The 14,124-nt window shown below is 37.8% G+C and overlaps 2 protein-coding genes across 6 annotated transcripts; one reads left to right on the top strand and one right to left on the bottom strand.

Annotated features, from left to right (window-relative positions):
- Positions 1–404: 404 nt before the first annotated feature.
- Positions 405–3,218, bottom strand: LOC126921411 (exopolyphosphatase PRUNE1). 2 transcript variants are annotated; one of them, XM_050732981.1, is made up of 6 exons: positions 2,954–3,218; positions 1,778–1,913; positions 1,420–1,691; positions 1,053–1,294; positions 813–974; positions 405–733 (listed from the first exon to the last, which is right to left on the bottom strand). In XM_050732981.1, the coding sequence occupies exons 1-6, from the start codon at positions 3,024–3,026 to the stop codon at positions 554–556; spliced, it is 1,065 nt and encodes a 354-aa protein (XP_050588938.1). In that variant the 5' UTR covers positions 3,027–3,218; the 3' UTR covers positions 405–553. The 2 variants fall into 2 exon arrangements, with proteins under 2 accessions (XP_050588938.1, XP_050588933.1); XM_050732976.1 differs by having other exon boundaries at positions 1,778–2,019; positions 2,954–3,100.
- A 1,099-nt stretch (positions 3,219–4,317) lies between these two features.
- Positions 4,318–14,103, top strand: LOC126921101 (inositol polyphosphate-4-phosphatase type I A). Of its 4 annotated transcripts, XM_050732351.1 has the most exons (17): positions 4,318–4,460; positions 6,341–6,433; positions 7,796–7,951; positions 8,036–8,236; positions 8,333–8,487; positions 8,578–8,750; positions 8,854–8,995; positions 9,103–9,218; positions 9,325–9,411; positions 9,508–9,668; positions 9,745–9,928; positions 10,055–11,253; positions 11,531–11,796; positions 11,939–12,156; positions 12,284–12,606; positions 12,732–12,999; positions 13,112–14,103. In XM_050732351.1, exons 1-17 carry the CDS (start codon positions 4,343–4,345, stop codon positions 13,242–13,244), a joined length of 3,993 nt encoding a protein of 1,330 aa, XP_050588308.1. In that variant the 5' UTR covers positions 4,318–4,342; the 3' UTR covers positions 13,245–14,103. The 4 variants fall into 4 exon arrangements, with proteins under 4 accessions (XP_050588308.1, XP_050588316.1, XP_050588332.1 ...); XM_050732359.1 differs by lacking the exon at positions 6,341–6,433; XM_050732375.1 differs by lacking the exon at positions 6,341–6,433 and having other exon boundaries at positions 4,328–4,460; positions 7,800–7,951.
- The last annotated feature ends 21 nt before the right edge of the window (positions 14,104–14,124 follow it).

Below are 14,124 nucleotides of genomic sequence, written 5' to 3'. Positions count from 1 at the left end.
GGAATATCATCCCTCCAATGTATGTATCTCCGATCGTAGTAACGATGTTGATATCGTTATAATGGTATCGATCTTTCATGTACGTTACACTCGGCATAGAGCATAATTAACTCGAAGAAAATTGGAGTAATTACCATCAACTTGTAGTCGTATCAATCGATCGTTCGTTCTCTCTCTCTCTCTCTCTCTCTCTCCCTTTCTGTACGTATCTTACTCTCTCTCTCTCTCTCTCGCTTCATGTAACAAAAGAAATAAGGTAATTCTGTGGACTCTCGCGCGTTTAAATATGTTGGTTATTTATAATACGAGTTTCGAAACAACTTAGCTTAAATTAACGAGTTTCGAAACAACTTAGCTTAAATTAAGGAGTTTCGAAACAACTTAGCTTAAAGTAAAAAGAGTCATTTTGTTTCCTATTGTTCTTATTTCATTTATTTGAAAGACTGAACTCAAAGAACTGACACTGCCATCTGAAATGTGACTTCTTATAATCTTTCGCATTTTGTCTTTACAAATTCAACTTCAAGCAAGAGATCCTATCACGAATAGTTACTCAGCATCGACACTCCAACGAAACGGTATCTCGAATGATCGGTAAAATTTGTTTTCGCGTGGCACGTAGATTTCTTTGTTCATAAAGGAACAAATTAACATCTCCATCTTCTTGGTGAATTTTTCTAATCAAACTCAATTCGAGAGATGGTTGCGTAGACGCCATTAAAGCTTCTATTATCTGTTAATAGTAAAATTGACTCAAGATCGTATCTCTATCGACAGATCGAATAAAATAAAAACGGAAAGATTGTGCTAACCTTATCTCTTAGCCGATTGGCATGAGACGAAAAAACAGCGATATCTCGAGATATTTCTTGCGCATTAAGTTGCATTCCCATTAGAACGACGATCGTAGTGTTTTTACATTTGGCAAAATTTCCAAGACTTTCTAGATGAGCCCCTTGTAAATCGAGGAAATCCTAAAGTGCGATATGCAAATTGAACGAATTACAATTCATATGTAAAAGAAGGAAATACGTGCATGCTTTAGCTTTTACCTTCACCAACATAGGCAATCCAACAATCGGTATGCCAACAATTACTTTTAAATCTTTGATCAAAAGATCATCGATAGTCAATTCGCTAATGTCAGATTTTGCTTTGACGATCTCGTTAAACACTTTATCTCTATCTAGATCTGATAGTCCAACTTTTTCCAGAGATTCCACAATTTCCACATCAACGGGGGTAGCACGATCGGCCTTTTTTGAAAAATTACAAGTATCGACCAAGATTGGACCTATAAAAATTGCAATAGCGATTACGTTTAAATAACGCAAAATCAATTTGATGCCTGAATAATATATTCGAGTAAAATTTAATCAAAGCAATCTTGTTTATTTGCTTGCTGACTTGCTTGCTTACCTCTCAGAAGACTCGATATCTGCGAGTCTATTATTTCTGCATGTTTATCGAATAAATTTCGCGCCACTAGCGTCGCGCAACTGCCTACGCTCTCCAGATGTATTTCTCTACCAGGCCACGGCCACCGTTTGTCTTGTGGTCTGTGATCGATTATTTTTACTACAGAATCCATTAGATAAGTGTCTTCGTCCGCAAGGTTATGATGATCAACGAGCACCAGTTCCAATTTCGTTTCCACATTCTCCTTTAAAGCTTTCAAATCTATTTGATCCCTATAATATACATACGATCATCTATCTATACAATTTACTTTCATTTTTTCATTCTATAACATTTGTTAGAAAATCTTGTAACTTACCGAAATGTCAGCAAGTTGGAAGGTATGTTATGACGTTTCAAGAAGAATACGACTTCAGTTTTTACATGATACTCTCTTTCGGATATATTCATCAACGGAATAACCGCTAAATCAGTTTCCTTCCTTTTAATTCCGTCTAAATATTCAGAAAAAGCTTGAATCAATGCCGATACGGCAGAGTCTAAATCGCAAGATTCATTACCCAAAACGATGCAGATTCTTTTGTAAGCTAGCGGCTTCGACTAAAATAATATACAAACCAATACCTTGTTAAATATTTACTTTGTCTCTTCTAAAAATTTTTTATAAAAAAATTTTTATTCCTATTATACCGATATCTTAGATTATCATTCAATAATTTTATCCACCAGTGTTTATCCCTTTCACTTGTATATTTCGAAATTTGTCCGCTTTGGATTTTCATTTTCAATTCATTTTTACATATAGTTGCGCAAAATAACAATTTATGCTGATAAATAACTAAATATCTTATATTTTTCAAATTTATTTTCAGTTTTCTACACACATATTCAATTTATTATCTAATACCAGTTAAATAATACAATAATTTCGACTTTTTTATCTTTTTTAAGCAAAATAGGATAACATATTTCAATTTTTTAATGACTAACAATTTTAAATGTCTCAGAGAATTGGCGCGCAGAAGATACAAACTGAAACTATCTGTTACATATTACGTCACATATAACTGCTACCAACTATAGTTGCAATTTGTGGTATTAATTTGTTTGGGCAAAATTTTCTTAAGAAGAATGTAATTACAATTTTCTCGTCATCTACGTTGTTATAGATGTACATGGTATAAATTTAGACGAAAAATGATGAATATCAAATTATTACTATAGATATTAAAATATAAATAGATATTGATATCAATATTAATTTTAACATGTTCTTAATGCGATATAAATATAATAACAAAGGAATAATTACGATGAAACTAATGATATGGAAAAATAGAGAAAAGTAATAATTAGTGATATAAGTAAATTATCCAAATGCAGTACATTAGTTTATTATATATACTACATACTATTATTTAGTACTTAACTTATTTAGTAGAAGTGAACACGTATATTATTGTCTTGTTACAATTCACGAAAAATATAACTTTATTCACTACAGCAAGTCAATTAAAACAAAACAGAAATTTACCAAGACTGCTTTCGATGCGGATAGGAATGATTCCATGCTTCTTTACTATGTTGCAGGATTTATTTATGTACATATAATATAATTAATCAACTGACTTCATATATTGTGAATTCATGTCTGTTAATTACGTGTGAATTTTGAGATCTCTTGAAAATGCTGTCGGTTTATTTGGTTGCTAGTATAGGACAAACAAGTAGATTGTTGTATCAAATATAGAAAAAAGTTAGCAAAGAAACGTATTGAAAATTATTGGCAAGTGCTATTGAATTTTGTCGAGCACATTAGAGCATACTCGGAGGTATTCGAGTTGAATCGGAAATCTTCGTTAATACACGAAAGATACCGAGATCGAACGAAGCAAACGACAGTATGGCCGCGACCACTTGCTCCTTTGTCTGATAGTCGTTGATAGGTGTCGTACGTCGTACGTCGTATGTTTCGAGATGCGAAATACGGTACACATTCATTTCACATTCGTTCGATAGTTATTTTGATCCAATAGCTTTGATCTTTGGATAGATTACTGGTGCATTCGCATTTTCTTGCAAGCATGTTTTTTTATTTTCATATTAGCATGAAAATAGCCATCGCAACGTGATATATTTGAAATCTGATTAGTGTGATTTAGTTGTCTCACTAGTGATTTTGGTACTAGGAACAAGATATACATTCGACAAGGCGAATTACGGCGAGGAGAAACTAATGGATTATTTGAGAATAATTTTCGGAAGGATATTAGAGCATACTCCCTACACGAAGATGCGGTACAATATATCTGCTTGCGGTTCCATCGCTTGTTATTTTTGTTCTGCACTTTCGTTTTTACGTCCCCAGTGATCAATATTATCTACTTTTCATTACTTATTCGATAGATTAAACGATTCGATAAATAATATATCTTCTCTCAAAATGCATGCTATTGCGGAGATAGTGATAATAATGACATAAAAAGAAAAAGAAATGCAAGCGTGGAGTGCGATTATATGAAGGGGGGTTGGGGATTGGGGGTTAGGGAGAAGGAGAAACATGGAAAAAGATGAGAAAAAAGCACAAGGTGTGTATGGGACAATATAGGTTATAGATTTCAGAGATTGATCTTTATATTCGTTCGCGTTCAGTAGAATTAGGAATAAGGATTAGATGACTTTGTTTTCCATTTCGTTTTATTCCACTGTTCTACGTTCTATTCCGCGTTTCGTTTCCATTTCGTTCCATGTTCCGTTCCATTTCGTTTCGTTTTTTACTTTGGAAATTTGACGTAACACCGTGAAAGAAAAAGATGCGATACACGTGTCATTAAATGTTTATTCTTGATAGATAACAAGAAAGAAGAGTACGTGATCGCAGATAACGTGGAAGTTACCCACGAGTAGACGGGTGCCTTCCGCGATGCGGTTTAACAAGCAAGAATTGTTGACCCTGGCTACGCAACCTTCACAGAAATTCGAGAAGGAGGGTATATTGTATGTACGCGAACGTCAAGAAGGCTTCTTTCGCAGAACTGAGAGTGAGTGATCAGATTTAGTCCTTGACAAATAGAAATAATATTAGCGTGTTTGGTCGCCTATTTTTTCATCGATTCAATTGTACGTTGTACATGTAATTTTAAATGCTCCAATCAACGCATGTTCTTTCCTTATCTAAATTGTATATTTGATCATTGAAAATAAACTCACGTGATACGCAAATTCTTCGTCTTGTATTTAATATAGAGCCAACCTATCATCTGTTTTCCAAAAGGATACGATTCGCGCATCACGTACATATATTATCAGCTATTGAGATTTTCAGTTTTGTGAGATTCGTACAATGCTCGCGTGTATAACATAGGACGCCCGTTTACAGTCACCGATTTACGCGGCTATTGCCATTGCTGCCCTCACCTTCGCCGCTGACTTCAACGCTGACGTCACTGCCGTTTGTATAAGCCAAATGATCATATCATTTTTTTTTTTCTCTTTTAATAATTTCCCAAGTATCAACGAACCGACAAGCGTCAAATATCGCGATTCAAGCTATTTGTCTCCCTTTTCCGCCGAGTACGAAGAATTTGTCGAGCTCTCGTGTAAACCTATCGAATGCATAAGCATTTAAAACCTTTCGTATATTACATACTTACACACGTCGAAGCTACGAAACATTCCGAATCGAATACATATATATTCCTGTTTACACATGTACACGTACTAAGAGCGAAACATTGTTTCGTTTACATTGTTATTCCTTTGTTTATCCCTTTGATATTATCCTTGCTATTATTGCTGTTGTTGCAAAGATTTACCGTAGCTGTTTAATGATTTTATTAAAATATCACCTACTGGACGAGTATGAAAATTATTCGATATTAATACACGTTGATACAAATATCGCTACCTTGTTAACAGATATGACAACAACAACAACAGTAATAATAATAACACAATTTTGATACGGCGCGTCATTCTGATGGCGTATACTAGATTTTAATACAATATGCATTTAATTTCAATAAATAGCCTGAGAAAAAATGATTGAAAGATACTGTTATGTATTAGAATACTATTATCCAAGGTACCAGAACATCTTACAAGATGTCACAATAAAGTCAAAATCATGATTTTATACCTGCATTAAATGGCAATTAACGAATTCGGTATGTCGCGTAGCTACTTGAATATTCTGTGTTTGTATATGTATGTGTGTATATACGTATGTATACATATATATTGTGTATACATATACACATATGCATATTTTTCTATATATTTATACATATAGTATGTTGCATTTTATATTTAACATCGTAGATTTATTGTACTTTCTATCTTCGAGATTGTGGACTTGTCAATTATATTCTTATTTTCTTTTTCTATTTTTTGTTTTAAAAACTGATTTCTGCGAATCGAGCATGCTTGGAAATTGTGACTGTCGATCGATGGAAGAATCTCCTGTCGGACGTGTGCACGATCGTTCATGGATTGAAACCGTCTCGCTGCGACTCGATCGAATCGCTTATGTTCGCTAAATAAAGCTACCGCGATACAACCTATTTGAAAATGTTCCTTGTTTTTCTGGTCGAGATCGACTCGAGAGCGGTGACAAGTGACAACGCGTATTGCAATGTGATAAGAAAAAGAGGAAAACAAAATTGGATAGTGAGAGAGGGGCAAGGGGAGACGGGTGGGAAGAAGGTAGCGTTCGATCTTCGACTGTAGCTTGTAGTATGTATACTGTATATACTGTATGACGTATACGATCGCATTTATGACTCGAAGCGAGACGAATAAAACAGCTTATATCAAGGAATGAAAAGACGAAAACGTGCCGCTTAGTGTACAGCCACGTCCGACTGCGTTCAGATATTAGAGCACGTTAATTAAGCTACCTGTAGCTACGTATAATTTGCAGGTACAGGTAAAAAATCTGACAACAAATATCAAAAGGGAAAAACACATAAGACACTACGAGACCTCAGTTGCGTTACAGCCAGTACGAGTAAAGGTATATTGGAGTTTTTTTTTGTTTTTCATCCAAAATTTTCTCCTTCACACTGTCTTAACTCGATCAATCGCGATTAACACGCTTCTCGTTACGCGCTAACTTCAGTCTAATCGAATCAATTCAAATTGATTTCTGTCGATCGAGATCTCGTTCGTCCTTTTGTCACGTTTATCGATACTTATATTCTTTTCCTCGATCACGCCATATTCAACCACCATTCCCATCGAGCACGGCGCTACTCTACTTTTATTGCATACCGTATTTACTCGTACGCGTGTCTTCCTTTAACATTTTCCTTCAATTTTGTCACCTTAATCACGGAATAGCACGATTCCGCGTCCCGCGTCATATAAATCTTATTATTCTACCTATATTGTTATAAATCGCATGCATTCTTAGCTTTCTTAGTTCTATAAATGTATGTTCTTTACTCTACTAGTGTATTGCATAGTTGCCTTGTCTGACGAATGCCTAGAAATCGTATCTCCGTAAAACAATAGCGCAGCCAACCAGCTTCAGCCTGTGTGATTTTCGCTCATCCCTTTCCATTTATTTACTTCTGTGACCTATGTGTATGTACATGTATGTAGTATCCAAATGGGTCTTAGAGGAAAGGACAAGTAATGATGTTTGGATTTAATATATGATATTCGAAACAACGAAATGATTACAATCCTGTTCTACGTTCTATTCTCGCAGGCGGCTTTCGACTTCCCAATTCAAGCTCTGCACACTCTGCACACTCTGCACACTCTGCACACTCTGCACACTCTGCACACTCTGCACACTCTGCACACTCTGCACACTCTGCACACTCTGCACACTCTGCACACTCTGCACACTCTGCACACTCTGCACACTCTGCACACTCTGCACACTCTGCACACTCTGCACACTCTGCACACTCTGCACACTCTGCACACTCTGTTCCTTTTCCCGTTCTCCGGAGCAGGTATCCCGAAACCCCCGTGGTCAAGGTCACGCAGCCTTTTCACGAAAACTATCCACTTAAAGGACCCAACGGTACATTGATGCTGAACGGTACTTTGTTTACAGTTCGGCTGATACCTTAGGCCTTTTGGCCTAATACATACTAAATGGCCTAATACGATACTACATGTATATCGTATATGTATTTACTTAGACGCGTAATGTAACTTTGTCGAATATCTACAACTCGCTACTTATGCCTCATTCTCTGTTCCCTTTCTATTTTATTGTACATACATATATCCTTTTCTAGCCCGTTTCTTTCTTCCTAAAGACAGAAGAAAGCAACTTTGGACGAAATACCTGTTTTCATCACAGATGAAAACACGCTAACAGACTAACACGGAGTTGTCGCTCTTCTTTGTTGCATAGTAAGTTTGGAGAGATGGTGCAGATTACGGGGAAACCTATTGTTTTATTTCAAATCACGGGAACAATGGTCGGAGCCTTTAGGTGTGATAATACTGGAACAATGTTTTGTTCGCATGGAACAACCGAGCAATCAGATCCCGTATGGATTCAGTATAGGTAAGCACATTTGGTTTTTCAAGAAACGACTCCCGTAACGTCTGATCAATGAGCAGCAATATATCAAGAAAGCATTGATTTCAGTATTCGACGGAGGTTTATTCCAAGCGTTAGGTGCAAATTCGGCCGAGGAGAGGGACAGTTGGTTGCAAGCCCTTCAGCTTGCCAGCTACGAATGTATGCGAAGTCAGTTATTGGCATTGCAGCAACGCATAGAAGCGTTCAGTGGGCACAAACACGACACCGACATCCAAATGTTACGCTTGCAACGTGGAATTTCGACAGGTTCGCCATCTACGTCTTTCTCTTACTCTATCCTTCCTAATAGGTATTTATTATTCTAGTTGTTTCGAAGCTGTCGTCGGACTTGACCTGTTTCAGATCCTGCCGAAATACCGATATGCGAGATATCGTTGGCATGCGACAACCTCCTTTGCGACGGTCACGGTCGACCACCTAATCCAGTTCTAGAGGTAGATGTGCAAGTGAAAAGTTCAAAAACTTGGATCAAATATGCGCGAACCGAAGTAGTGGAGGTAAATTTCTAAACAAACTCATCCCAGTGTGTTATATCGCTTAGTTTTCATACCAATCTCTCCCTCTCTCTCACACATAAACGCATATAGCGAAGCAGCAATCCCGGTTTTCTAACGACTGTCAGCTTCCGAGCTAGCGACGGACTAACCACGGAGACCAAAGTGAGGATAACCGCGTACGATGTCAGGGAACGCGTGAGCCAAACGGCGACACCGATTGGAAGCGCGATCGTGACGTTGAATGCGATTCAAGATACACCTAGGTAATTTGACCGACTCTTGTTTCGACTTTTTTACCCGTCCCTCGATTTCCTTACCAATTTTCCCATTCTATCGCCTCTCTGACTAGTGATCGAACGTTTTTAGATTGAGGATACCTTTGAAGTCAGCAAAGACAACAACCGTTGGCTTTTTGACGATCAACGTGTGGAATTTGGAAGCAGAAGACAGAGGGAACAGTACAGAAAGTACCCCATCCAAGGAACCTTCTTGCGGAATGAATCATCAGGTAAATATCGACCTATCGCCAATTTTTTCCCTTTCATCGCCAGATGTTCTATAGTCCCTTTTTTTGTTCCTTTCTTTCCGGTGTGTGTATATGTTGATTTTTCTTAGGTACTTTCGCACAGACGATCACAATCACTACCACCTAGATTGGGAACCAAAATCAAGTTGCCGCATCAAGGACAACTCAAGCTTCTCTTTGCTAATCCATACATACAAACATACAGGTACAATTTTAATAATAAATTAAATTTGCGTGATCTTTTCTTTCTTTCTTTCTCTCTTCTCTTTTTTTGTCACATTTCTCTGGAATCACGTGCATCGTCCTTTCAGGTTTCACTCTGGTTTAGGCGGCGATATTTGTGTACACGAAATCATGGCAGAGAGTAAACTTTGTTTCCAATTCCCACAGCATTTACTGTGAGTATTTCTCGTTTACCATAACATTTTGTTTCGCGTAAGCTTGCTGGACGAATCAAGTAGATAACATAGAAAATATTTTTTCCATTTCTACAGTGCAATTTGGATTCAAGAAGAGAAAGAACTGCTGCAAGAAGTAGCCGGCATGGGTGAACTACGAGAGCCCTGGCATACAAAGCAAATCGAATTGCTTGATCGCCATCTTCATCTTTTACATCTTTATTCACAAGCTAAAGAGAATTTGGCCGCGTTCAAAGGTAAACGAAAACGCTTACCATATGAAACGCCCTACCTTGTGCACCTCACTAATCGTTGAAATAATGACATCTCTAGGAAGTTATTTCAAGCGATCGTCACGCAGAAACGATAGGACGCTCGAATTTGCACCTGTCAACTTACACCTTCAAAGAATGTGGGTGCATAACGATACGTTAAACAGATGCGGATTTTATGATTTTATCACTGTCGGAGCTTTCACTGCGCATTCGCATAAAAGTAAAAACGGTGGACTCATTAGGTAACTTATATATAAACTATATATAGAATCGAAAGACGAGTAAATCAGAGAATGGATAGATCGATAGATAATTAGGTAAATATGTAGAATATATCCTCATATTGTTGACTGTATACTGTTTGACAGGTTACTGCAAGCGCTAAAAGAATCGCCAACGCGTGGCAATCAGTTGTATCAAGGAACATCGAAGATAACAATGGCGCACGATGCTATTCAAGCAATTAAGCAACTCCGGCGAGACGTTGTCGACGCTATGCGTGCTTTGATGAAACTCGCGAAAGACAAACAAACCAGTGGAATGTTACCAATTTGCGAAGACATGATCACAAAGACCAGAATTTTGCTCAGTCTGTGGGATCCTGGCTTGGTCGAAGAAGCATTAACTTTTCTAGAGGAATACAAAGTAGCCAAGGTTCATGAAACTTCGAACGAAAACTCTCTGAATTTAGACTTTAAAACGAACCAATCGTTGTCTCCTTTTAAAAGAATTACGCAACAGTTGAACTTTGACTTGAAAAGTCCGGACTTTGACGATTTCGTTACACCCGATACTCCGGAATGTGTGAGAGATCTGTGGACGAAAGAGAACGAGAAAAACGGTTATACGGCCTCGTTTCCCTCGAAAAACGAACACGTTTATGTGAACCATCACGTTAACACCACTAATCAAGATAACGTTACCGATGGAAAGGACGAAGAAAATTTTGTTATTTTTCCAGATGTCGAAAACGATGCTAAAAATTCGGAAATTATCGAAACTTGCGCAGAAACGTCGACCAGTGGAAACGTCAACGACGACGCCGATGACATCAACGACAGTGGGATCAATCCCGTCGTTAGCGATACTATCTTGGCTACAAATGCTAGCAAATGCGAGGACAACGAGGAACGAGAGGCGGATATCAAAGGCGATATTGATCCATGCAAACGGTTCCTAGATACTCAAAAGATGTGCAATTCACCGTCTGCTAATTACTACAAACCTACTGATGAACCCGAGCCGTGGGATCTGACCCAATTAAATATCGAGGCGAGTGTAATGTGTTTAGTGTCGAAAGTCAAGTTTCTTTGTGGAAGATGTAGTAGTCCGGCTGTACGGTTGCGGAATAAAAATATCGTAGGCAGATCGCATAGCTTGAAAGGATGCGCTCCGACTAATCGTAGCAAAACTGTTCATGTTGTGACGATTCAACCGAAAAACGACATTAAGAATAACGACGAGTCGAGCAAGTTACTCGATGCATCTGTGGAAAATCGTTCGAATTTTCGACAACAACCGAGTCCAGGTTCGGAAAAGATACCAGCCTTTTCTAAAGCCAAAGAAGGTAAAAAACTAGATTGTCGATAATCCTTCGCAACTTTGATTCCTATCGTTTAACTAGTGTTTTTATTGCGTGAGAATCACGATTCGTTATCTTATTATATTTACGTATTTGCGGATGTAAAAATCACGTTTTTTTTTTTAATATTTAAATCTAGTCTAAGAAAATGTATAAAAGAAAGAAAAGAACAGACAAATTAGAAAATTGTTGATTGATAAATCGATAATTTTATTCTTGGTTCGTGTATACGAGTAAACACAGTATTGTATTTGTTTTAAAGTGTGCCAAGCTGTCGATTCGATGACGCGAATGATTAAAAGCAATTCGGGACAAAGGAACAAATTCACCGAAGGCTTAGATTTTGCCTCAATCGTCGATTGGACTAGCGAGCTCAGGCCGAGTATGAAAAAATTACGCCAAGCTATGGATGGATTGCTGAAAACTGCTCGATTGACGCATTCGGTATTTAGAGTGCAAGAGGATCCGAAAATGGCTCAACGCGCTTGTAACGTTCGGTATAGGCGAGACGTATGCTTTAGTCAAGCCGTAAGTTTTTTTTACTTCTCTTTTTGTCTCTACTATTCTTCACTCGATGATTACGCTTCCCTCGATCACTTCATCAGTCGACGATTCTTTTACTTAACAGTTGGATAACGATACATGTAATAATCTCCAATCATGATTTCAGTTGACTAGCTTGGTATCGGGATTGATGGCAAAGCTTTGGTGTCAAAGACCCGATCCCATGTTTCTTCTAATCTTGACCACCCTTGGTCCTCTGGTCTCGTTCGAGGGACTTGTCAGTTATTACGGAGACGAGATAGATATGTGGGGAGACATGACTGTAGCGGTAGAAGATATGCATACCGTAACTTTCACGCTGACCAGATGTGGAATTGAACCGAGGTTAGTATTGTCGTCTGTCCCGGTATTAATTCAAGCTGTTCATGACAATCGGATATTGACGAATCCCGAATACATACAAGCGAATAAATATATTTTGCAACGATAAATATTCGCACAAACGTTTCAGGTTCGAGGGAAATTGTAACGCTCCGTTTCAACAACCATTACCAAGAGTACTGGGTTCTCGAACAGCATTAACAGTGGTACTTCCTGTGCCGGATGCGATCTATTCTCTGCTGCCGTTAGTTCCTTCTTCTAGGCAAACGATTTCCTTCAATGTTACCCCGGTCTTCTTTAACGTCGGTATTAACGAAATGGCTTCTCTGGCGGAGAGTCTCGGAACCACGAAACCACAGGAAAAAAGCAATATGGATAATTTCGAAAGACTGAACGAATATTATTTGCGTTTCAAGAAACTGAATTTGCCAACGGAAACGTCGTCAAAACGTCGTAAGTTTCTTCTATTCGTTTTTCTTAATATCTTAGTATCTAAATGCATAGTACAGTGATGTTCGATTCGCTACACTTTCCGTTCATTCACCTTTCCTCTATGCTTTATCACTTTAATTCATTAGTTGGCGCAAGATCGCCGCTCGGTCAAACGTTAGCAGAACTGATGACGAATCTAAAGACAAGTGTCCAGGCCAAAGTAAACAAGAACGTGGAGGTGTTACAATTATCCTCACAAATTTGTCGGAGAATGCGCGGTTTGAGGTTTACCAGCTGCAAAAGCGCAAAAGATCGCACCGGGATGTCAGTAACACTGGAGCAAGTGAACATCTTGACCGCCGAATATCACCTGGCCGAACACGAATACATCAGAGCGCTCGACTGTATGCGAAGGTTAATTTCTTGTATCGAATATGAAATTTCATCTAGATAGCAGTAACCATTGTTTCCTAATAATATATAAACGGTAAACAGTACCACTGAGAATACTTGTTTCTAATTGCAGCGAAGGATGTCGACGGGAAAATACGTGGAAAAATATCGGAATTCGGAAATACGCGTTCAATAGCTTGCAGATACTAACATTTCCGAAACTGTATCGGCCACCAACAGGAACTTATGGATCCGCACAAACTTAAAAACTTGATTCGTAACAAAGCACGATTCTTCCATAATATGCACGATGTCAATGTGCGATCGAACTTGAGTCGAATGATTATGAAAAAGAAAAAGTTGTTATGCGTGTGCATGTACGACTGTGTGTGCGTGATCGATTCATCATGGAAACGAAAGAGAGTGCCATTTTATTTAATACTATCGCGTGTTAGCATAGAGATCGCGAAATTTTGAAATGATGTATTTTTATTATTTCTGTACATAGAATTTTACCATAGGTAAGGATATACTCGTATATAAAAAGCGGTCAAACAGTATATATATAAAAATTTTATCGAAATTCAAGTTATGTGCCAACAGTTATATATATATTATATATACATATAATATATATATATGTTATCGTAATTTATTGAAAGGAGGTGGGTGTGTACTCCACCATGGTAACGACCGTGTTCCATTCAGTAGGATATATATATATTTTCGTCGGCAAAGTTATATCGTTCGATCGTCTATTAACATCCTTGCCCTTAGCGTCTTCCGATAAAACGCAATGGATATCAAGAATATGACGATAAATGGTGCGAGTTCAAGGATGTAGCAATTGAAAGATTATGTTCGAGGATTACGTTAGATTTGACGAATCAAAAGAAATGCTTTTAGCTTTGGAAACTGATTGTTCGATCAAAGTAGAGATGACATATAAGAGTGACAACGCATTGAATCACATCGGTGTTTGTAATATACGTATGTAATACTAGACTCGACACCGCAACTGAAAAGTGCGTAAGTGCGGGATCGTGCATATTTCCAGTAAAAGTATACAAATTTTAGATTCTATCAGGGTAACAGTTGTATTTTAAATAAACTATTATCCTCTGATTTACGTACATAAAAACGGAC

This window comes from Bombus affinis, chromosome 1 (assembly GCF_024516045.1).
Source record: "Bombus affinis isolate iyBomAffi1 chromosome 1, iyBomAffi1.2, whole genome shotgun sequence".
Lineage (NCBI taxonomy): Eukaryota > Metazoa > Arthropoda > Insecta > Hymenoptera > Apidae > Bombus > Bombus affinis.
Note: the sequence above shows the minus strand (reverse complement) of the source record. Positions and strands in the feature narration are given on the sequence as shown.

What these genes read in the sequence shown, in the direction of transcription:
- LOC126921411 (XM_050732976.1), bottom strand. Translation starts at nt 2,989, where the DNA reads ATGGAATCATTCCTATCCGCATCGAAAGCAGTCTTG. An exon ending in TCCAACTTGCTGACATTTCG is followed by an intron (nt 1,692 to 1,777) that starts GTAAGTTACAAG and finishes TGTATATTATAG; the next exon opens with GGATCAAATAGATTTGAAAG. An exon ending in CCAATCGGCTAAGAGATAAG is followed by an intron (nt 734 to 812) that starts GTTAGCACAATC and finishes TACTATTAACAG; the next exon opens with ATAATAGAAGCTTTAATGGC.
- LOC126921101 (XM_050732351.1), top strand. Translation starts at nt 4,343, where the DNA reads ATGCGGTTTAACAAGCAAGAATTGTTGACCCTGGCTACGCAACCTTCA. An exon ending in CAATTCCCACAGCATTTACT is followed by an intron (nt 9,412 to 9,507) that starts GTGAGTATTTCT and finishes CCATTTCTACAG; the next exon opens with TGCAATTTGGATTCAAGAAG. An exon ending in GCGCTCGACTGTATGCGAAG is followed by an intron (nt 13,000 to 13,111) that starts GTTAATTTCTTG and finishes TTCTAATTGCAG; the next exon opens with CGAAGGATGTCGACGGGAAA.